Source organism: Pleurodeles waltl, chromosome 8, assembly GCF_031143425.1.
Source record: "Pleurodeles waltl isolate 20211129_DDA chromosome 8, aPleWal1.hap1.20221129, whole genome shotgun sequence".
NCBI classification, from domain to species: Eukaryota; Metazoa; Chordata; class Amphibia; order Caudata; family Salamandridae; genus Pleurodeles; species Pleurodeles waltl.
In genome coordinates, this window is record NC_090447.1 from 689,268,514 (window position 1) to 689,293,641 (window position 25,128).

Sequence of the window (25,128 nt, forward strand, 5' to 3'; positions counted from 1 at the left end):
ACTTTGTTTACCTTTCCTTGTAGAAGAGTATGGTTAACTTCGTCCCACTCGCCTTGCCCTAGGGTGAGATTGCGGTTTGTTTGTCCAGTCTTTGTTGAGGATATGGTTATAGTGCCATTCCACGCTTTGCCCAGAGGAGGGGGGAAGAGAATATTTGATTATAACCACTTTTCCCAAGGGTGGGGTGGATTTGGTTATAATCCAGTGTTTCCAGCGGGTGATGGTGACATTTTGTCCCCCAAACTTGGATCAATGGCAAGTCGGTTCTTCCCCAACTTTCCCCTGCGTTGCTTCAACTCCCCCATTGATCCAAGTGGGGGCATGAAGTAAGAACCGACCTTGAGCCAGGTAGGGACAATAATACTCTAAACTAACCCCACTATTTGGCTGGGTGAGTAATTCGATAACTCTCCCTTGGGTGAGACGGAAGATGGATTACAGCTCCAATGCCCTTAATCATTGATCACGTCTTAGACTTAGTACACTTCTCATTATGAATGTTTTTTTTGCTGTTTACCCCCATGAACCTGCCTGCTTTGCCTTAGGGTGATGAAGGTTACCAATTTTTTATATTTTCAGCTGTTTGCAACCATCGGGAGTGATTAAAACACATCTATGTGGCTCAGTGTTCTTTTTAGCCCATCTCCTTGATGAATTGCAGTGGCATTGGTGCTTTTAACACTGGAGCAATATTCAAGGACAAGGGTACATCTTTTTCCCCATTTCTGTCTTGTCCACGGGTGGGGGTGGTGTATGTTTCCCCCACCTAGGACAAGCGGGTTCACATCCTCCCACCCTGCCCAAAAACCTCACCTGCAGGCTTGAAATTAGCATAGTAGGGTGTGGGGCTCACACAAACAGACCTTTCCAGCTCATAAGGGCTGAAAGTACAGTAGCACTGTTGTCAACTGCCCGGTAACAATCCTTTAGGAATATTATTAAATTCCTCTGCCAGTTAGGCAAGGTGAATGAAAATACTGACAATGCCAGGAGGGTTGCAATTCGTCAAAGCAACTGTTTGTTGTGCCGGTCAGGGGTGTAAAGCAAGCCCCTACAGTCCTGGTGGTGCTGGGGGCCCAGATTTTCAGGGCCCACCCAACCCTTCAAGGGGCCCACATTCAGCCCAAGGTCAATGAATATATGTGTGGTATGGGGACTAAGGGCCAGATGTAGCAAGCCTTTTGTGCCTCGCAAACTGCGAAAAACGCAGTTTGCGAGGCGCAAAAGGCCTTACGCGAAGCAGAGTCACATTTTGCGTGTCTCCAGCAGGCCACCATCCCTGTGAGTGCCTAGACTCGCTATGGGGTCGCAAACTGCGACCCACCTCATTAATATTCATGAGGTGGGTCTTTGCGACCCCATAGCGAGTCGCAGAAGGTGTCTGAGACACCTTTCTGCATCTCGAATTGCGAGTTGCAATTTGCGAGTCGCTATGACTCGCAAATTGCAAGTCGCAATTGTATACCTACCTACATCTGGCCCTAAGTATCCCCTTTTCAAATTCTGCAATAGGGCCCTTTAATTTTGTATTAATCCACTGGTGCAGGTGGCCCTCAAAATTGGACTCTCAACCTTGGGAAGGCCTTGGGTGGGGCATAGTTAATCCTCCCTGGCTGATAGGTAAGGCTATGGATGGAAAAGGACAACCTCCTCCGTCCTGGCCATTCTGCAGTGCAGTATTTTTCCATCAATCCTGATCTTTCACAAGTATACAGCATTGGCTTATGCACAGTGGATACTTACATGTTTGCTTATATCTCCAAACAGCTAGTACAAAGATGACTAAACAACAAAAGGGCACCTAGTGATGGAGAGGTCATGTACTGAAATTTGTTGAACTTTCATTCAGCAGAATTGGAGTTACCTATGGTAAAACTCATGCAATTGTAAAAAGACACACATTTTGAGAACCCAGAAAACTTTTTAACTGGTTGGCCACTTTGCACAAAATTTGGCAAGATTAAGGCTTGAATTTACACTGTTTACGCACAGTTTGGCGGCAGACAGTTTAAAGGAGATAAAAATATGTATTGCTGTGTCAGTTTTCACTGCCGAGGAGCAACTGCACATTTGTAATTACTTGCTACATAATACACATCAGACTATTTAGATCAAGCCTACTAGACAGCACATGCGCTGTTTGTTACGAGGCATATGTATCCAAGAACTTAGTGAGGCTTGGAGCCTGCCTATTGCTTTCCATTGGTTGGCTTTCCTTATTACTTTCATTTGCTTGCTTCTTATTCGTGCCTGAACCTGTTAATCTTGTGTTTGTCCCTTCCATGATTATTGCCTCTATACATCTTTGACTGGCTGGTATTGTTGTCTTTTTTTCTTTTTTTTTCTTTTGTGAGACAAGCTTAATTAGAATGTGTGCTTTCTGCTGCCTGACTTATTTCCCTTCCACCTTCTCTCTTGCGCTCACCCTTGTGCATCTCCTCATTGTCTCTTCCCACGTGCCCTCCATGTTGTTTTTTCCCAACCATAGCGTTGCTTTCACTCCAGCCCCCTGTTACTTTTGAATCCTCTCCAGCTCTCCCCATTACTTTTAAACCGACTCCTGCGCTGCTTCAACATTACTCCACCCTTCCCATGTTGCTTTGCCAATCACCCCCCCCACACCTCCCCATATTACTTTGCCATTTCCCAACCCATCCCTGTGTTGCTTCCACTCCCCCCCCCCACCCACTTTAAAGTAAAAATTACTTTGCACTTTTTATTTTATTTTCAGTTACCGATCCAACTCGGAAAAGAACGTGACTCATTTGTAGATGTGTGCATGCATTTTTGCATGCACCTACAAAATGACGAAGTAGCCGCATCACAGACTTTTGTGCTTTTCTTCAGAGTCGAGCCTGCAAGTGCATGAGCTTGCGCATGCGACTCACTTGCAAGAGTCCGTTGTTTACAGTAACGGACTTGGAGCCGCCTATCGCTCAGTATTTGGTGGCTTCCCGTCGGTCATCTTTACAGTTGCTTTAACTGGCCAAGTCTGATGTAACATAATTTCCGGTCACTTCTGTGGAGCACCGACTAAGCACAAATTAATTGAAGTTAATTCTGTGCCCGTCAATCAATCAATCAAATTTCTTAAGCGCGCTACTCACCCGGTAGGGTCTCAAGGCGCTGTGGGTGGGGGGTTGTTATTGCTCGAAGAGCCAAGTTTTGAGGCGCTTTCTGAATGTTAGAAGGGCCTGGGTCTTGCGTAGGTTGGTGGGGAGGGAGTTCCAGGTTTTGGTGGCGAGGTGGGTGAAGGCTCTGCCACCGGAGGTGGTGCGCTGGATGCGGGGGACTGTAGCGAGGGTGAGGTTGGCGGAGCGGAGCTGGCGGGTTGGGATGTGGAAGTTGATTCGTTTGTTGAGGTAGGCCGGTCCGGTGTCATGGAGGGCTTTGTGTGTGTGGATTAGTATTTTGAAGATGATCCTTTTGTTGATGGGCAGCCAGTGTAGGGATCTGAGGTGGGCGGAGATGTACTCGTGGCGAGCGAGGTTGAGGATGAGACGTGCGGTGGTGTTCTGGATGCGCTGGAGTTTTCTCTGAAGCTTGGCTGTGGTCCCTGCGTAGAGGGTGTTGCCGTAGTCCAGTCTGCTGCTGTTGAGTGCATGGGTGACCGTTCTTCTGGTTTCTATTAGAATCCATTTGAAGGTCTCGCATAGCATGCAGAGGGTGTTGAAGCTCGAGGACGATATGGCGTTGATTTGCTGAGTCATGGAGAAAGATGAGTCAAGTATGATGCCGAGATTGCCCGTCCGCTTCTCCTGCTGTGATTGAGGTACTATTTCTTGCCTACTCCCGCTGCCTGATGTTCCCTTATCTTACATGTTTTTCTTGGAGTTCATAAGTTGGCACTTTTAAAAAGGGCGCACATAGGTGTGCCTAAACTGTATGCATTGCCCATTTTTCTTTTATTATTCGGTACTACCATTTCAGTTCTCAGGCTTTCTTTAAAGAGGGCTGTAATTCTTATGGTAAAGTGTGTGATTTTTGGAGGCTGTGCACTTATTTTTCCAGCAAGGCTCCCGCTTCATGCCCACCATGCTTCATGTTTCAGCTGTGCCCCTAACTTTTATCTACATGGCACACGTTTTCAGCTCTGCCTGGTTATCTTCAGGGAGCCGGACCTCGCTGTCCGATGGATGCTTCGTGTTCTCCTTGCGTCTTTTTACGCAATCAGGCCCCCACCTCGCTCCCTATAAAATATGGGCTGCTGATCTTTTATCCGTGCGCCTATCTTTTATCTATACAGCGAAAGGAAAGTAAAAAATAGCCTTCAAATGAGTGAATACATTTGTCTTTCAGCGTTTTTCATTTCTGCATACCGGCAGTAGTAGGTCTTTCCTTCCCATTCTTGTTTTGGTCATCGGCCTGTATGTTAAGCCTGGGGCCAGGAGCCTACGCACATGTGCCTCTTCTTCACATTCGGTCTTTTTATTGTCATGATGGGGGTAGAGGCTAAATGCTGCTGAGGTTACCGCAGCGGTATGGATCCCAATGTGCGACCCACCCCGGCCACTAGAGGCTCACTCGAGTGTCACTGAGGCCAGTCCTGACCGAGTCACAGTGATTAAGTGACAGTCACTTTTAGCAAGATTCATCCATGAGTTAGGCATTCAGGAGTGTACTGAGACTAGTGCTTTCCAAGGAAGATTAAAACTTTTCAACCCCAGATCTTATTGTTAACTTGATAATTTTCTCGCCAATCGTTTGCACAAAGATCTTATTTAAAAGGTGCTTTCTGTGGAGAAAACCGTCTAGGCATCCGTGGTGGCACTTATACACTGCCTCCAGTGGAAAGTTTCCCACGTGGCATCCTGCAGTCACTCCTGTAACGTGTTAATAAACTGGCACCTAGGTTCACCCCATATCTGGACTACAAAATAAATCTGTTTTCAGTTCCCAGTAGGTTTTTACATTGCTCCAGGTGTCTTTTAATTTGGTCAAAAACATTCTGGCTAGAACATTACTTCGGTCAGGCACAACTTGTGACTCAGCTTGGCAAGATGCATATTTTAAGCTGATTTCTTAAGTACCTCTAGTTGGTAAAATGAAATGACGCATCCGTCATGACTCTGCATTCTGAAGGAGTGGTTGCCCAGCTCCGGAGTTACAGCAAATAGAGTCTTAAACTTGAATCGGAGTGGTTGTTTCTAAATACGGGCTCTGTAATAGGAAGCCCACTGTCTCCCTGTGTAGCTGGCCATCAAAAGCACCTCAGCATGTGTAACCGTAATGGTGATGCACCTTATCCTACTAATGAGGTCTTGTATCTTCCAGTTTTCGTGAACAGTCTGGAAATGTGGTAGGAAGATGAGGGGATTGGGCAAATGGACTTGAATGAACCACATACGATACGATTGGAGCAGTAATGGAGCTCTGGGCTCATGTTAACTTAAACCGTCTGGTTACAATGACTTGTGTAGTGCTGGCTGGAGAACTGACTTTCGAACCAGCTTTTTTTTTTATTAACCTTGATTATTTCCATCTACTGTGCTATTGACCAGAATGTGCATAATGCATTTATTTCACATGACTGTATGGTTACATGAACATACTTCTTCCAAATCCTATTTTTCATGTGGTTCCCTCTAGGGGCTGTTTCCTGCATTGCAATCAAATGCCAATAGTGTATTTCGGATAAAGGTTTATATGATAAGTATATGTTTTATTAATGTCTCCTCATTGCAATTATGACCATGATTCAGGCCAATGTAACATCCTTACTACACTGTGACTGTATTAAAAACACTCTTGATATGTTTGGGTGACCCGTCTAGTTTATTTCTCCTCTGTGGCTGTCTTGTGTCTTTTTTGAGAAATTGTGTAAGCCAGTGGATCCTAACCTTTTGACTTCTGTGGACCCCTACTTTATCGTTAGTGGAACTCAGGGACCCCCACTGAATCATTATTGAAAGCTGGGGACCCCCCACTGAGTCATTACTGAAAGCCGGGGGACTAATCTGATAATATTATTCAATTTTCTAACAAGTCGAGGACCCCCTGAGGAGACCACGGGTTGGGAACCACTGGTTTAAGCTAGCCAGCAACTCTGATGGTGGGGTGGTGAAAGTGGTATTCTATTGGAATTAGCATGGCAGATTTAAATTAGGATCCTAGATGGCAACATTTTTATTTTGGCTGCAGATAGAGGAAGAAGGTATATGGAAGGGCTTTAGTCATATGCAGGGCCACTGGAATTATGCGGCATGAAATGACCAAATTATGAGACAGGGTTGACCAATGTATGTGGCAAGAAAAGTTCAACTAAGCATTTACAACGCCAATAGTTGTAACTCTCACAAATGCGACACCTATTGCATTGCAAATGCTTGTTTAATTTTAGCCACGCCAAACAGTATGGCGTATGATGTGCAGCATGGTTGAAAACCATTGGCAAAGCTAATAGGTCACAAGTATACAACCATTTGCCTTGCCAGTGCTTGTATGTCTAGATGTGATAGAAGTAAAGTTCATCTAAAAATATAATAATGATGGAATGTAGTAAAATGTACTGGAAGCTATTTTATATAATAATTCAAAAAATAAACTAAAGAATCCAAACCTAGTTGTGAAATAACTATTGGTATGCCTTTTGCTGTCTGTCTTTTTTCACGTCATGTTTATGTGAATCTCACGATATTTCACAGAATAAGGAGACCTATAAACATTGAATGCTCTCATACGAGTTTCCACACTGTTTTAAACCTAAATATGCAACAACCACATTGAGTTCACCACCCTATAAAGCGGCTACTCTACCTTTTGTTGCAGAACTGCTTGCAGGGGAGTGTTGGTGCAGCGTGGTGTAGTTGTCTTTTGGGTTACAGTCTCCAATCAGAACTTCTAAGAGAAAAAAAAACTTGAAACTCATTTTTACAGGAGAATGGCACGAACAAATTTGCTGAAAATTGATATGGTGATTGAAATAGGGCACACCTGTTTGACAGCCAAATGAATATATGAATATTATCCCATGTTTATAAACTATTGAAAACGCGTTGTCTAAAACAGAATCGTCCATGTATTAACAATGGACTAACTATCGGGTGACTACAAAATATTTGTTTGTTCTGTAAAGATGCCCAGAATAAAACACTTGCTTTAACGTCGAGCAAACTTGACAATACCTTAATTAGATTTGTGGATTTAAAAGTCGACACCACTTTCCTCTACTCCTATTCTTCGTTATTCCTATGTGCCCCAGCTAATGTGGCTGTCCTCCCCCGGCCAGGTGATGCAACCGAAGATCTGTGAAGTAGCGACTCCTGTTTGTGGGCTTTTGTCAGGCCTGACTCGGTGGACGTCCGAGGCTCAGGTACGTGGAGAGTGACTATTTTAATCCTACCTGCTTGTAATTCACTGACTGCGGTTTCGTTGTGTAGGACATCGTCCACTTTTAGTGTTACTATAACCATGGAAGTATTTATGAGCTACTACTTACTGGCTATCTCGGACCAGGCAAGATACAATACATATTCACTAGAATCAGAAAACTTTATTCGGCTGAGCAACAGTTATTGAAGTATGCAAATACATAAAAACACTGAGAAGCCAATCCAAATCTCCACATGTTCATAAAACAGAATAGTATAATAATAAATAGATAAAATATGCAGGATCATCCGGTATGTTAAAAAAATATATTTAAAAACCTCTAGAAACAGATTTAATCAAAATGCACGGTACCCCTGGATCGCACATTTGCACAAAGAAACACTCTTCCACAAATTCAGGTCACATCATCTGATAATTGTTGGAGATAACGGTAAACATGGGTGCAATGCCGAAGGTTTCTGCGTTTGATAAGAGGGACTAATAATTGTTTGGTAGAAATTTTATAAAAACCACAAAAGAAAAGAAAGTGTAGCATTGATTGTCTAGACACATCATTACATGGACATGCTCTAGAATCAAGCTTGCACGGATACCCAAGAGGGAAACAAAGGGAGTATTTGATCATGTCCTCTCTTAAATGAAATAGTAGGGAGCTCGTCCGGCTCCCACTGATGTTCCACAAGCAATAAGTAGGGGAATCCTCAGCATTAAGGCGCAAATAACTCATGACAGTTGGTTTCAAGGTTTCAATGCTTAACCTGTCTTCTTCCAGCTGTGCTAGCAATAAAGCTTGCACTTGCTTTCTACCAGGACGGTGTGCAATGCTGTATCAAAGAAAATATCAGATAGGTCGATCTCTTCTAATGATTTTTTAACGTACACCAATCATTAAATGGAAAGGCCCCTACTGCAAGCCAAACAATTTATAATTATGTTCCTTGTGAGTGAGGCTTCTTCCGTTTTCGAAATGGAAAACCACAAAAGAGAGGTTCGGATATGGATACTGTCTCTTACATAGGTTACTCCTTGTGGCAGATGAAATGGGAAGATGATACAGGGACCGTCAACATTTTCCTGCAAAATCGTTTTTCTTCTCTCTGCAAGGCAATGGGTTCAGTAAATCCCCAGATTTCTGACCCATAAATTACTATTGGTACACATTGGGCAATATATATTAGTAACAAGGATATGAGCGCTGTGGCACCCGGCAGAGATGGTAGGCTAAGGAGTGAGCTGACTGCACTGGATAACTTCGCTCCTACACTGTCAAATGTAGGGAGCCCAAGAGTCAGTTGAACTAAAGGTAACACCCAGGTAAGAAAAAGTGCCTGTGCTTTTTAGGGAGTTTGGTCCAAATGTAATGGATGACAATCATGTGCGTTTAGGGCCACATGCAATTCTGAATATTTCAGCTTAATTAGTTGATAGGTCAAGGTTCACCATGAATTGCACAAAGGAGTGCACTAGCAGACGCAGGACTTTAGGTGTACTGGTGATCAGCACAAAGTCATCTGCATAGAAGAGTACAGGAAAGGGGGCACCATTTATTGTGGGATCATCAGGATTGCACTTGGTAAGCTGTGAGATGAGCTTATTTAAATATAGAAGAAATAACAGCAGGGCGAGCACACATCCTTGGCGAACCCCGAGCCCAGTGCTGATTTCACTTGACTCTTCGCCATCTTTGCTAAACCTAACCCTGGCTTTAAGGTCCATATGCATGGACACTAATGAGTGCACAAGTGACGGATCAATCCCCATCTCAAGGAGTTGCCACAGCTTTGACCAATTTACACAGTCAAAAGCCATTGACAAATCCATGAGGGGAAGGTGTAATGCAGTCTGTTTAACCGCTGTGTATTTCCCAGTGATTAAATGCAGATTAAGGCATTGCTCTACCATGCTAATACTGTCACGAAAGCCCATACTGACAAGCGTTCAGATGTTATGTCCTTAGCATTTTGGTTTGAGGCTGTCCCCTTTTTAAAAAACTGGGACATTGACTGAATTGACCCAAGAGGTTCGTATTGTAGAGTGGCTTAGGCTGTTAAAAACATTGGTCAACAATGGAGCCCTGAGGTTCAGATTGCATTTGATTACATCAGTGGGAACACCATCCAGCCCTGGTGTTTTTCCCTCTTCACACTCCTGTATAGCAACAGTTTCTTCCTGTAATGAGACCAAAATGAATGGATCATTATATCTGGCAATGCAGAGTTAGGCTTGTTATCTGAATATATCTGGGAGAATTGGGCCACCCATGCCTGATACTGTTTATGTGACAGCTAATGGACATATTTGCCTTGTTAATAGATCTCATATTTGATATGGCTCTCCAAAAGGATTTGCTGTTTTTCAATTGAGCAGTATCAGTTGATGTGCCCCAGTGCTGGGTGATAACTACCTTCCTTCTCCTGGTTTTTACTAATTTATATTGTTTCTGCAGGGAGGCCACAGCTATGTGGTCCCTAGGGCTTGTATTTAACGCTCTGCGCAGAAGGCAATTGGACAGAGGGCACTCATGGTCAAACCTCTATGGGGCCTGAAGCAATGGTTTACTGGGTTCGAAAGAGTCTGTCTGATTCTGGAACAAAAGGCCACAAAGGAGTTAACTATTGCCCCTTTATCGGAATCACCACTAGGCACCCCATAACTAATTCCATATTCTTTGTAATAATTTTCATCAGAAATTGAGGAGGATCTGGCAAGTTCCAATGGAGTTTAAGGTTGTCTGTAGATGGTAATAGGTTGCTAAGGCCAGGCATGGTTTGGAGGTTCTTCTGGTTGGCATGTTCAAGGCTGTCTCAATTGGGTTCTGGTTGCCAAAGTTAGTACTTATATTTGTGCCCTACAGCAAGAGATTATCTAGGTAATGGGAGATAAAGACATAGGCCCTCATTAGGACCTTGGTGGCAAATGCTGCCTACCACCACTGCGACGGCGCCAACATACCGTCACCGTGGCTACCGACCATCCATGGCATTATGACCGTAGATGGAATTCCGCCAGAAGGCTGGCAAAATTCCATCTACGGTATTGGCGGCAGACGGCGGTAAGGTGGCGCTGCTGTCAGCAGCAGCACCACACCAGCAAAACACTGCCTACCGTATCATGTTCCATGATACGGCCTGGCAGTGTTTTGCTGGCGGATTCTGCTGCTGGCAGCAGTGCCGAGTCCCGCCTCCTGCCGGAGGACCCCTTGCGAGCAGATAAGTCAGGTTCTCTGACAGGAGAGGGGGTGGGGGTGTTGTGTGCGTGAGTGAGGGTGTGTGTGACTGTGTGTGAATGTGTGCATGCATGTGTAATGCATGTGTGCATGAGTGTACGTGCATGTTGTGTCGTGAGACTGCGTGTGTGCCTGGATGTTTGTTCGTGAGTGTTGCTGTGAATGTGTATGAATGTATGAATGCATGGGTGAATGTGTGTATGATTGCGTGTATGGGTGTGTATGTATGTGCGTGTATGTGTGTAAATGTATGGGGTGCGGGTCGGGAGAGGGAGAGGGAGGGAAGGGGAGGATGGGGAAGAACTCTGGGGAGGGGGTGGGGGAGACCCCTGATAGTGCCTACCGCCATGGTTTCAGTGGCGGTACAGAAACCACTGAAACCATGGCAGTGGGCAGGGTCATAATGCCATGGACAGCCTAGTGATGGCCGCTGGGCTGGAGACTGAAGTCTCCAGCCCGGTGGTCGTTACCCATGTGGCGGTTGGTACATGGGGGTTTGGCTTTGGCCAAACCGCCAAATGTCATAATAGTGGAGGTAAGTACCGCCAGCCTATTGGAGGTAATACCTCCACTATACCACCAACCGCCGGGGTCGTAATGACCCCCGTAGTCAGTTATTTAGAAGCAGTTCTTACCCCTAAAAAAGACAACTCTAATGTGCCTGACCCAGTCCCCTCTAATATGTTAAGGAAGTCTGAGGACATAAGTAAAACCTCCAGCTCTTTGACTTATTCACTCATTGCAGGAAGTATGAGCCCTATTGAATATGACTTGCTGCCAGAACAGAGTGGCTGATATCCACTTTTATTTTCCCAAATGAGAGTCGTCATTGGCAGGAAAAAATTAGGCTCCTTGTCTAGCAGAATGACTCCCTATATCTCTGTTTTTCTATGGATAGGTAGATGCCACACTGTAAGGTTTCCATTAGAGTGAATTTGTGGGTCCCTTTCTTACAACATCCATCTATAGAATGAGAGCAGACCAAATGGAGCGGGATAAGCAGTCCAGCTGCTTAGGGCAGATGAATTACTACTGTTTACTACTGTTATTGTAACCCTTGCCCCATACTCCAATAGAATGGAGCTAAGTAAGAAAAAGATCTGCCACAATATCCAGCAGTGGGAATCCGTGGGATCTTTAGAAAGGCCTTGTGAGTAGATCTCAGCTGTCTGGAGGGCTGATAATAATAGAATTTAGAATGCAGATATGTTGGAAGGGCCTTATTTAGTGCCTTCTGAATCAAGTAACATAGCTTAAAAATTACCTGTTTTCTAATATGCAACCAGTGTAAGTCTTTTAGAAACGGAGCAGCGGAGGCACATGGGGGGAGAGTTACAAATTAGCAGATACGCTGTGTTTTGCACCACTTGCAGTTTGGACACCAAGGATATAGACAAACACTTTGCATTGGGGAGTGATAAAAGCCATAACATAAGTGTTGACAATGCTTAAGCACATAATGTGAATTAATTTCACGTGAATTATTTGTAAATGTTTATTGACTTAGATCACTACAAGAAAGTAACTAAAAATGTATTCGAATATTGCTCTGGTTGTCTCCTTTTTGTTCACTTTTATGTGCATGGATTACAATTCAAAACCTAAATTCCAAAAATACCTAAGTCTCCTTATTCAACTTCCTCTGAACAGGTGGTATGGTTACAATATAATACAATATAATAGAAAAAATAAAATCCCTCCTTCTCGACAATGTGTGATCGTCATTCAAAACATAACATTATATAAAATATTATTGTAGATGATATGGAAAATGACACCATCAGTAAAATAGCTGCTGAAATCACATAGGGAATCGTTAATGATATAATTATTGAATGTGGGAGGAAGCCACGCATATTTCCTGCTAGGCAAGGCAGCAGAGTTGGCTGAGCGTGGTTATCGGATCACTATCACGCTCACCAGGCTAACGTGGCTTCCTGTCAAGGACATGCTATGTTTAAGAATGCATGCATTACCCATAAAGCACTCCACTATAGAATCCAGCTCAGCTCAGAAACGGACAGGATCAGGAGGACAAAGCTTTCTACATAGTTCAGACTGTTACTTAAGGAGCCGCCCAGATTATAGAAATATCACACTTAAGCTCCTTCAAACGCATTGCCCCCAGGTCCTGGAAATCCTTTCCGCTAGAGATGCACGCAAACCCCTCCACGGTCCTCTTCAAGAGAAAAATAAAATCATTTCAGATCAAAAAACATACCCGCAAGCCAACCCTCCATTGATAAAGATTAGCACAATCATTTATATCAATATAAGGTGTACATAATGTAAGTGAGATGTACCTTGTGATCTATTTAACTTCCATTGATAACTCTGATCATATATGAGCTTAAGAAAGCTCTCAAGAAATAAATTAAACTGCTCACTAACACAAGAGAATGAGTTATCCTAGAACCCATGACACAATAACCCATAAACATATTAATACTTTTTTCAGATGCCTATTCTTCACTTTGCAGCATTCGTTTTGGTAGTTATTGGGGTTGCAGTTATCCCTATTTAAATCTTTTTTGATTGAATATTAACACAACTGCCACGGACCATATTATACTTCATGTCAAAACCTATTTAAATATTCACTAAACCAAAACACATCTGCCACCAACACCATTGCATTGTGAAATGGTATCATATTCTCAATGCACAGGTCACTGTCTATGGGGTCTTGGTCTGTTAATGCTCCCCCCCAGGGCTAAGTCAGAATGAGGTGTCCAGCCCAGATGCTCAAAGGCCTCCAGTCGCTCCCTCCAGATATCTACCATGGGATATTTCCAACTTCTCCTGCTGTCCTTTAGTTTCAATGCCACATGTTCACTCTGCCAATATGTGGACGGACCTCACCACCATACCCATAGAATGTCCCAGGGCAGCATTCTAGACATGCATATTCTTATTTTGCAGTTTATGGACCTTCTTGAATAGACCATCTGTCCATACATTGTTGACTCATCAAATCACATATTGTCCCCTTAGTCCAGTCATTGAGAAATGTAGATAAGATATAGGCAGTATACTCAGTTCTCACCCGTTGGGGCCTCTCTTCGGGTTATAATGCAGTTTTATTTGTATAGTGAGTGCTAGCACTGCATCAGTTGCTTAATATTTAAATGAGGACAACACCATCTCCTACTGTTTCTCTAGTCAAGGTTAGCCGTGCTTGCACTCCGCTCTCTAGCTTTTCAGCTCTAGACTGAAACACCACACCAGCGAGTGCCTTTTGTATTTCCTCTGACTTCTTTACAGCAGTCTCAATGGTAACTGTTTTACTGTTAAATCCACATGTAGGGTAGAGATTGGTAAAATTAGGTCTGCTGTCCTTTTGTTATACCTTCTTCTTCACATTTTCCCTCCAACAACTCCTGTGGTTCATTTCTAGGTATTCCAGAGTGAAGAATTAAGAAGTGTTCTTTGGCCTTCGTTCTTGCAGGCTTTGCAGAATCTTACAGGGGAGGCACAGTAGTTATAAGAATTGAATCTTTTAGGCAGATGTCCAAAGTTCTCAGTTCTTCTGAGACACTGTGGCTACATATAATGTTGTTGCAATTTTGCAGGATGCAGCCCAAAAATGGGCTGTGGATTAATTAGCAGGTCAAGATGATAGGACCAAACTTCCCCTATTTCATGCAGCACTCGGCACTGCCCGAGAGGGTGCATCTTCTTCCTCAGGCTCATTCCACTCCCTGCATAAATCTAGCCACTACCATGGCTCTGCTTGACCCCAGCCCTCTTTCTGGATTATCCCCTTTCTCACTTCCTCAGCTCGCAACAGGGGGCTGGTGCACCAGACCATCTCAAGTCACTCATACTCGGGTCACCACTGGTGTTACTGCCATATTCTGTGATCATGAAAATTATTTGTTAGGGCAGGAGAGGTGCCAATCTGCTGTGGTCAATGCAATTGCTGACGTCAAAGGAGCATGCAAGCCCCCTATGGCATGCCATATATATACCAGAGCACAGCAAAATAGATGATCCTGGAACACCTGGAGATCCCCGACAGGAAATTTCACTGAAAATGTTACTGATATATTTAAAATTCTGCCCAGGCCAAACCAACTAGAGGATTCAGTGACACAAGGAGCATGGGATTGTACCACTGTTCTATCTTGGTGGATAGGCTTATGAGTCTACATCACAGATATGGTGTTTGCTTGGGACTGTCTCATTGACATTCCTTATACTTTTTTACCAATCCCGTAGTCCTATGGCATGCTAGATCTTTGGTGAAATAGGGGGCCCATTGACAACATTTCTGCTTCTCAAATTGGCACATGCATTTTTGAAAGAGTGCTGTAAATATTTTCACAAAGAGATAATAGGAAAATAAATATTCATTAAGGATTTAGAGATTTTTGTGTGGATAGGAACTCATGAACTAAAGGCATCCATGACACCACTGATAAAAGCTTACACCACTGAGCTATATTGCAGGTAAGCATGTGGCTGCATGTATCACAAGATACAACATTTTCTTCACAGGGGAAACAGCCTTAACAACATGGCTCAAACCACGCTGTGCATTTACAACGCGTCCCGACCCACAATGCATTCCTTAACCACGCAAGTCATTACAATGGGAAAGTGTTGGTGGACTGATGTTGGACTTAAGGTCCAACACTTTCCTTACTGTGGCGCAGTTGGAGTAGTAAATTATACTATTCCAAAATCCGGCGCTTTCCCCAAGGAAAGTCGTTGTAATGACTTGCGTGGTAAAAGAATGCAATGTAGAAACGCAGTCATGGTTTGGGACGTGTTGTTAAGGAAGGCGTGGTAAATGCCTGTGTTGTTCCTATGAACAACCGCTTGGCAGAGACTTGATTGACACTGCTTGTGCTTTTCACCTTTCATGTTTTCCCATGCCATGCCGGATGATTGGCCAAAAGGTGGTCCATTTCTGATTCTTAGATGAACTCAAGAATCTCTTAAATAGAGATCATAATAATAGGGAAAAACATAGCTGTTGCACTTCTAACACACTCGCCACTACATTTGAGCGAAGCTTGTGCCATGGTACTGTCCCCTTTGTCCCTCGAAGGGAGAAACACCAGAGATGTATGTAAACTGGGGAGGGACTACAGGGTCAGGATCTTCTGATTATTTTAGAAAATGGTGGCCATTTTAGGATGGGAGTTTCATTTTCATTATGTTGGGTACCATCTTTCTTTTTATCACTGAGAAAGGAAGCTAAGCAGCCTGTCACTGGTGGGCACAGCTGCCAACAATGCTCTGCCATCCTGGGTAACCAGACATCGCGAGGCAGAAAGCCTTGACTCCTTAACTGCAGTTTTATCAAAGGGACTACTTTATGTCCCTTTACCAAATGTAAATAGTGAAAATCAGCAAGTTGCTCTGGACTTATCTAAAATATGATGGTCTATCTATTGAGCCAATATCAGCAGTAGACTCACCCAAAAAAGGCAGTTGATAAAAGGGACTTACTCAAAGCCCCTTTCTCTATGCTATGCAGTCAGTGTTGTTGTTGTATGTATTGTCCTGACACAATGTATGCCAGCTAGTTGGATCAGTCCGGAGCCAGAATCATAAAGAAGTAAATTGTGCACTACAAAAATCCCTTCCACAAAATAACTTCATGAATTAATGCTACCTATTTTCCAGAAACTGTTCACGATAAAGATTATGGGCCTGATTCTAACTTTGGAGGACGGTGTTAAACCGTCCCAAAAGTGGCGGATATACCACCTACCGTATTACGAGTCCATTATATCCTATGGAACTCGTAATACGGTAGGTGGTATATCCGCCACTTTTGGGACGGTTTAACACCGTCCTCCAAAGTTAGAATCAGGCCCTATATTGCTAAAAACCTACAGGATCAGCTGGTTATTTATGATGATAGTGAAATGTCAATGCTAATCTAGCTTGCCCTCTTCCTGCATTTAGCACCACTGGCATGCCTGGTTGATAACAGTTCTACACCTACGAATGGACCAATACACTTCTAATTGTTCTCTATTCAAGTCTTGTTCTTTACTCATGAGCATGTCACAAGTCACCTCCAAAGTTGAAACTCTTAGGGCCATCTTTGACTGACTTCCTTGCCTATGCTACTGCAAATCAGTCCTCATAGAAATCTGTGTGAGCGGTTGTATTTCAGAATCTTGCATACGGAATTATCATATGACATAATAGGTCTCATTGCCAGTATTGGATATTGCAGTCATATTTAAGGAGTACTACATGAACGGTACCTTCACATGATTAAATACCATATTCAGTTTATGTCTAGGCATTGTTTACTAAGTATTGCACATGAAGAATTCCTTGTCTATAGCCTTCAATTGTGCTTGACCCAAAGGGAAAGCTATAATCATGCTATCAGCAATCGCTAAGAACCCTCCATCTGGATGCCATGAGAACTGGTAGAACCCTTATGATGCAAAAGCAAAACACCCTAAATACCTGCAGCACACTCACATTAGTCTAACGCTAGGGGTCACACACTACATGAGGAACTCTGTCACCCTACACAGAGTTCCAGTCACCCACAACTGTAAGCACTGTTGCACCCCTCACATACTAGTAGTCCTGTAGTACCAACAGCACTTCTATATGGTATGCAGCCTTTACAACTCTGCCTTTTGACCTTTAAGACGCATTCTTTCCCCAACAGGTAAGTACCATGCAGGTAAGTGCATATTATAGGCTTTTACCTTCACCACGTGGTGCTTTGCCACGCAGGTAAGTATTTTGCGTTTTTAAAGTTATGCTTCCTATCCTTGATTTGGACTGACAAATACAGCAGACAGTCACAAATAACTATCATGAATGTGTGGGCATTCCATCTAATAATGGAACTGGGGAATTAATATTGCCCCACTTATTGAGACTAATTTGTGCAATGTTACTATAGGACAGAAAGAAACAGAAGGATTTTTCTTGAATGATGTCATGGAATGTGGTAGGATTACAATCCAAGACAAATGACCCTGGTTTGGTAGGGTTTGTAAACAGCTACCATATATGCCTCTTCCAGGAGACATTTGCTATTGAGCCTGTTTTAGATTAGGATATTTTACTTTCACCACTGCAACTATTCCGTCTAGGGCTGGAAGAGCTTCTGGAGGGTTGTTAATATGGGTAAAAATCAGCCTTTATGTAAATTAAGGTCCTCCATACAGGCTGTCTGGACGTTTTGGAGCTATTGGGTCTAAATATAGACATACTGTCATTATAAACATCAATGAATGCACCGTCCAGGATAACTATCAATCTCACATATAATACTTCTTGGAAGTCCTATTAGACTCTTTGGCCACCAAATGTCTTGTGATCATAGATAGTGACTGCAATGTGACTCTTGATAATTTGTCATCCCTTATGGTAAGGGAAGAGAAATTTTGGGGGCACGCCTCACCTAGAAGCTATGAGCAATAAGAAATGGTCACAAGTGCAATGGAATTATTTTCCTTGTCTATAAGTAGATGTTTAAGGCCTTGTGGTGGATGTTCTCTTAACAGAGGTACTAGTATTTGTAATATGTATTATATAATTCAAGACCTGCAACAGTGACCATACATGATCAGCATGGTAGTTCTTGATTGTACTGATAGTTACCATAAGAAATGCAGAGGGAAAACTTGGTACATTCAGTAGTGAGACCAATCTACAAGCTCCCCTGTTGATAGTAACAAACAATTGCAGAAATATAAAATGGGCCAACCTAGTAAATGATCAGAAGACCGCAGCTGGGATTCACTCCTCTTTTGTAGCAGCTTTAGTGCCATATGAGAACACTGTCACCAGTGAGATACCAGTCATTTCAATGCATCTAGAACTGTTTGATTACTTACAGGGTTTCTTTTTAGGATTTTAAGACAACACAAAAGATTTATAACAAAGAAAAAAGAATTGGTTCACCAAGGAATTCAGGAGAGCGAAGACTAGACTGGTTCAGGCAATACAATTTAAGGATCAATGCCAAATAGCAGAAATGAGAAAGAACTACAAGTTGACCCTTAGGAGTAGCCAAAGTAACTAGGAAGGTGAGCAGTGGTCAATGAAGATAGAAGCATTAAAGAACCATGAAAATAAATCCTTTTGGCATATTGTCGCTAATGGCAGTACATTACCAAATGCTTGAACAGAAGTATATATTCAGTGAAAAGAGTGGAAAACTATTTTGGTAGCCAATATACCAAACATAGGCCCTCATTACAACCCTGGCGGTCGGTGCTAAAGCGGCAGTAACACCGCCAACAGGCTGGCAGTAAAAAAAATGCAATCATGACCACAGCGGAAACTGCCAACGCATACAGCCACTTTAACACTTCGACCGTCACGGCGGTAGCAACAAACACCGTGGCGGTAACCCCCATCAGCCAGGCGGAAGACAATGTATCACCCACCCCATTACAACCCTCCCATCTGCCAGCTTTTCTGGGGCAGTACCACCGCCATCAAAAGCACGGCAGAAACAGTACTCTGAAGGGAAACGACTCACCTCTGGACTCTCACGAAGAACCAGGATGCCATGGAGCCCGAGCTGCAGGTGTTCCTCATTCTGGTGTATTTTCTCATACACCAGGAACACGAATGCCGGCAAAGACGACCACAGTGAGTACTGCACCTCGCACACAAGAGAGGGGGTGTAAGAGAGTGACACACACACGCAACACGCAAAACCCCTGCCCTCACTCACAGCACTATACACACAAACACATGCAACAACATTACATATACATCCCGTAACCCTCAGGAATAACGCAAGGACAAAAGGAATGGAGTAAAATGAGTGTAATATTAGTAATACTTAGAAATACTTTCATAAAGTAAAAACAGTATGTACAATATATACAATATATACAAAAGGCTGGACAATGCCCACTCAAAAATAGTCCGTGGCCCATTGGGCCAAAACACATAGGCCAAGGCCACACTTGACTCCTGCCTCAATACGGAGAGAACACTGCAGGGGCATCAGGTCAAAAACACACAGGCACCTCAGGGGGACGGGGAATGGGGGGGACCTCAGCCGGAAGATGGTACAGCGCCACTGCTCCTGGAGGGGGCTACATGCACACTGCTTGATCCTGGGGAGTGTAAAGCCACAGTCTCTCAAGTGGGTGGTTTGCCCACTGCTTGGTCCTGGGGAGTGCAAAGCCACTGTCTCTCAAGTGGGTGGTTTGCCCTCTGCTTGGTCCTGGGGAGTGCAAAGCCACAGTCTCTCTAGTGGGTGGTGGAAAGCCACAGTCTCTCAAGTGGGTGGTTTGCCCACTGCTTGGTCCTGGGGAGTGCAAAGCCACAGTCTCTCAAGTGGTTGGTTTGCCCACTGTTTGGTCCTGGGGAGTGAAAAGCCACAGACTCTCTAGTGGGTGGTTTGCCCACTGCTTGGTCCTGGGTAGTGCAAGGCCACAGTCTCTCTAGGGGTGGTTTGCCCACTGCTTGGTCCTGGGGAGTGCAAGGCCACAGTCTCTCAAGTGGATGCCTTCTTACACTGGTTCTGGAGGGGGCCTTGTGCCCAGTGTGCTCCATCCTGGCAAGGAGGGGATGAGTGGATGCCTTCTTCCACTGGTTCTGGAGGGGGCCTTGTGCCCAGTGTGCTTCATCCTGGCAAGGAGGGACTGAGCGGATGCCTTCTTCCACTGGTTCTGGAGGGGGCATTGCGCCCTGTGATGCAGATGTTTTGGAGAGCAAGGTCACAGTCTCTCACCGGGGTGTCACAACGACAGCTTTTGCAGGGGCTAGGACGCACTGCAGCCCATGTAGTCACCACTACACACTGCTCTCCGGCGGTGACGGCTGCTCAGTGAAGCGCAGTTGCGCTGCAGGTGGCGGTGCTGGCAGTGGTGGTGGTAGCCTCCAGTCCTTCACCTGCAGCCTCGGACGGGTGCCCACTGGGGCTGCTGCTGCTGGCAGTGCTGCTGCTTGCGGCGGTGCAGGTGGCGGTGCTGGCCGTGGTGCAGTTGGCGATGCAGGTGGTGATACTGGCGGTTGTGGTGGTAGCCTCCAGGCCTTCACCTGCAGCCTAGGACGGCTGCCCACTGGGGATGCTGCTGCTGGCAGTGGTGCTGCTTGCGGCGGTGCAGGTGGCGGTGTTGGCCGCTGTGCAGGTGGAGGTGCTGGCTGCGGTGCAGGTGGCGATACTGGCGGTTGTGGTGGTAGCCTCCAGGCCTTCACCTGCAGCCATGGACAGCTGAAGTGCCATGACTGGTGTTCTGTGCCCCTTCCTACCCTTGGCAGATGGTGGTGCCTCCTTGCTTCTGCCAGCTGGAGTCTTTGGCTTGGCCTTGCTGGCTGGTTGTGCCTCCTTCCCCTTGCTGGATGCTGTTCCCTTCTTGCCATTGCCAGACGGCGGACCCTTCTTGGCCTTGGCTGGTGTTGGTGGCACACTAGCTGGGCTGACGGGTGCCTCCTTGGAGCCTTTCACAGCTGCAGAAACCACAGTGGCCATGGACTGGGTGGCTGAGGTGCTGGGCTGGGTTCTGGCCAACCTGGCCCGAGGTGAAGTACGGTTGAGGGGTAGGGAAGAGGTCAATTTTGGTGAGGAAAAGCTTCTTAGGGGCAGTGGGGCGGGAAGAGGGTGAAGGTTTGGGAGTGGAGGAAGAGGGAGTGGGTGTAGGAGGTGTCAGTCTGCTGTGTTTGGGGGCAGGTGCATGAGCTGGATGCTGTAGTGAGGTGGGTGGCTGTTGGGTGGGTGTGTGCTTGTGTTTGGGTACTTTGGGAGGAGGGGTCACAGACACAGTGGGAGAGGACACAAGGGACGTGTGCATGGATGTGGGGGTGCTGACTGCCAGTGAGGGGCGTGTAGTGATAGGCGTGCTGGTGACGAGGTAGTGGATGAGGATGTAGTGCATGTAGGTGTGAGTGGAGATGTGGGGGTGGACAAGGAGGAGGAGGGGGACACAGTGGAGGCAGTTGATGTTGGTGTGTCTGCATGTGGATGTTGCTTGTGTGAGTGCCTGTGAGATGAAGTGTGGTGCTTGTGTTTGCCTGTGCCACTCATGTGTGTTGATTTGGGCAATTGCTGGTCTGAAGGTGTACTTGGGAAAGGCTGGGGTTGAGGGGATTGGAACTGGGTAGAGGAAGTTGGAGGGGGGAGGCTGGAGACAGGGACAATGGCTGCCATCAGTGCGGAGACTAGAGCATGGAATGCTCTCTGTTGGGCCGCCACGCCAGAGTGAATGCCCTCCAGGTATGCATTTGTTTGTTGCAAATGCCCTGCGACACCCTGGATGGCATTCAGAATGGTTGACTGCCCAACAGTGAGGGATCTCAGGAGGTCAATAGCCTCCTCACTGAGGACAGCAGGGCTGACTGGGGCAGGGCCTGGGGTGCCTGGGGCGAAGGAGATGCCCACCCTCCCGGGTGAGCGGGCACGGGAAACACGCTGAGGGGCTGCTGGGAGGGCCGTGCTGGTACGGGGGTGGCGGCTGTACCTGTTGTTGGGGTGGGCACAGAGGTGTCCACCACCGCCAGGGAGCTTCCATCAGAGGAGGAGTCGCTGTTGGTAATGTCCACTCCTGTCTCCATAGTGGTGCGCCCCTCACCCTCTGTCCCACTGGTGCCCTCACCGTCGGTGGATTCGGCCTCCAGGCCCATGTGGGATGCAGCTCCCTCTGTCGCCGGTGCCTCTGCTCCTCCACCAGATGATGCTAATACACACAAGGACAGGGTGACAAAACAAGAAGGGAGGAGAGACAGAGGATACACTTGGTCAATGCCAGCAACAACACTACCGTTGGCGTACACATCACACAGGGATCAGCTGCACCCCTGAAACCCACAGGACCCTGCCCAGTAGTAGATGCCCACTAACACTATTTGGGGTTGGAGTGCTCCAGAGCCTGCCCAAAAAGGGACCAACCCTCCCATGTTCTCTCTGGCCTAGGGGCAACCACAGCCCACATCCCCCACCCAGGTAAAACCTTAATGCGTGCAAAGTTATGATTCTGAATCTATACTTGCCCCCTTGTTGCTGCTGTGATGCCTTCAAGCGCCCATCCAACTCTGGATAGGCCACTGCCAGGATGCGGAACATTAGGGTGGTCAGGATACGACGGCCACCCTTTCCTCATTGGGAGGCCAGCCCCAGCTGGGCCTCCGCCATCTTCCTTGCCCAGCGGCGCAGGTCCTCCCACTCTTTGCGGCAGTGGGTGCTCCGCCTGTCAAAGACCCCCAGGGTCCGCAGCTCCTTGGCGATGGCACGCCAAATAGCCTTTTTCTGATGAGCGCTGACCTGCGGAAATATATGGATAGAAAAAGGGATTAGTCATACCGTCCGGACTGTTACACTCATGGCCCACAATATCCCTCCCTTCCCCTTACCCACAGACATTGACCACCAGACATGCAGCACTCTGACCAGGACCCCTGAGCACCCCTTGCACGAGGCTTACACACACAGCAATCCATACATTGATGGCCCACGCATCATTCTCACAGTGTACTCACCTATTTGTCTGGAGGACCATAGAGTAAAGTGTACTGGGGTAGGACCCCATCCACCAGTCTCTCCAACTCCTCCGAAGTGAAGACGTGGCCCTTTGCCCAGACACTCAAGCCATTGTCGCTTCCAGACACAGGTCACAGCAGCACTTGCAGTGTAGGTCCTCTCCTGTTGAAGGTCAGGTAGCAAGGGAGTGAACAGATAGAAAATGGCGGTCACGTCCGCGGCGGTGCGTACCGTCACCGCCAGCATACATCGCCATTGGCTCCTGGAACCCATAGACCCCAATGATAACCAAGGCGAAGTTGCGTGGCGGTCATCGACCGCCGACCGCAACGGCACACAACGCCAGCGGAATTACCTAATTTCCAATTGTCTCTCCTCACAGGCCAGGCAGCCGCCATTTCAGGGGGGCAGAGGCCATGGCACCTAACTGCATCACAGCAGACATTGGCACATCAACTGACTCTCGAATCCACATACTGTTTCTGTAAAGGAAGAAATGCATATTAATATTGACATATGTGTGAATATGACCCTCTGTTCACTGTTTTTCACCCTAGAGTTCAACCGCTGAGGATGAATAGGAGATGGAGACATCCCCCCGTGTACAGACCCCTGGTAGACCTGGCAACAATGGAGGACAGGCACATTATCCTGACCTACAGACCTGATAGGGCCACAATCCAAGAACTGTTTGCCCAATTGGAGCCAGACCTGATTTCAGCTATCCGCCAGCCCACAGGTATCCCCCCTCTAGCGCAGGTCCTGTCAGTGCTCCATTTCCTGGCAAGTGGTTCCTTCCAAGCGACAGTGGCCATGGCATCAGCTATGTATCAGCCAATGTTCTCCAACGTGCGGACCAGAGTGTTGCCTGCCCTGCTGAAACACATGTGCAGCTACATCGTATTCCCCCAGGTGGAGGATTTGGCCACAGTGAAGGCTGACTTCTATGCATTGGGACATATTCCCAACATCATTTGTGCCACTGATGGTACACATATTGCATTTGTCCTCCCCCGGATAAATGAACAAGTTTTCAGGAATAGAAAAAACTTTCACTCTCTGAATGTGCCGATGGTGTATTTGGCGGACCAGTACATCTCCCATGTGAATGCCAAGTATCCTGGCTCTGTGCATGATGCCTTTATCTTGAGGAATAGCAGCACTCCATATGTGATGTCTCATCTCCGGAGGCACCTGGTGTGGCTAATAGGTGAGCCCATGGTCCCCACCCGGTTGATGTAGGTATATGAGTCTGGGTTTGGCCTTAAGGTTGAGTTTGTGGCTAACCGGTATCCCTTGATATTTACAGGTGACTCTGGTTACCCCAACCTCTCATGGCTACTGACCCCAGTGAGGAATACCAGGACAAGGGCAGAGGAACGTTACAATGAGGCACATGGGCGAACAATGAGGATAATTGAGAGAACCTTTGGCCTCCTGAAGGCCAGATTCCGGTTCGTCTATCTGACAGGTGGATCCCTGTGCTACTCACCCAAGAAGGTGTGCCAGATCATCGTTGCATGTTGCACAACCTGGCCTTGAGGTGCCAGGTGCCTTTTCTGCAGGAGGATGAGCCTGGAGATGGTCGTGTGGCAGCGGTGGAGCCTGTGGACAGTGGCGAAGAGGAGGGAGAGGAAGAAGATGTGGCCAACAGAAGTACACTCATTCAACAGTACTTCCAGTGACACACAGGTAAGACACTGTAACTTCACCTTCCATTGCAGTTTTGTGTTTGACATTGAACATGGCAGCCTAATTTTGTACCCTTTGGCATCTCTATTTGCAGATATCTGTGCCCCACTCTGGCTCCTGGTGTGTTTACCGCTGCCCACTACAGGTTAAACCTATGTTAATATTACAGTAGATTAGAAATGCAATACAGTTTGTGAAACGAATACATGTGTCATATAATCCACAGACTCCATACTTGAATTTGTTCAAAGGGTGTTTTTTGGTGCTAATAAGTGGAGGGGATATTTCAATGGGCTGGGTTGCTGATGGAGGAAAGTCCAATGGCAGTTCAAGGTGGACAGGGTGACAGAGTGGAACACAAGGGTGACAATCAGGAGAGTCTTATTTCCTGGCAGGGGTCTTTGCATTGTTCTCTGGCTTCTGCCTGGATCGCAGGGACCGTTTG

General features: G+C 46.1%; 1 protein-coding gene across 4 annotated transcripts in view; it reads left to right on the forward strand.

Annotated features, from left to right (window-relative positions):
- The window catches only part of PCYT1B (phosphate cytidylyltransferase 1B, choline), a 1,028,131-nt gene that overhangs the window by 822,940 nt on the left and 180,063 nt on the right, over nt 1-25,128 (forward strand). For 2 of the 4 annotated variants that reach the window (XM_069204810.1, XM_069204811.1), the window contains exon 7: nt 7,229-7,312. The exons of the other annotated variants lie outside the window; for them this stretch is intronic. In XM_069204810.1, the coding sequence (XP_069060911.1) occupies nt 7,229-7,312 (84 nt within the window). The remainder of the gene's footprint in view (nt 1-7,228; nt 7,313-25,128) is intronic. 4 annotated transcript variants of the gene reach the window in all.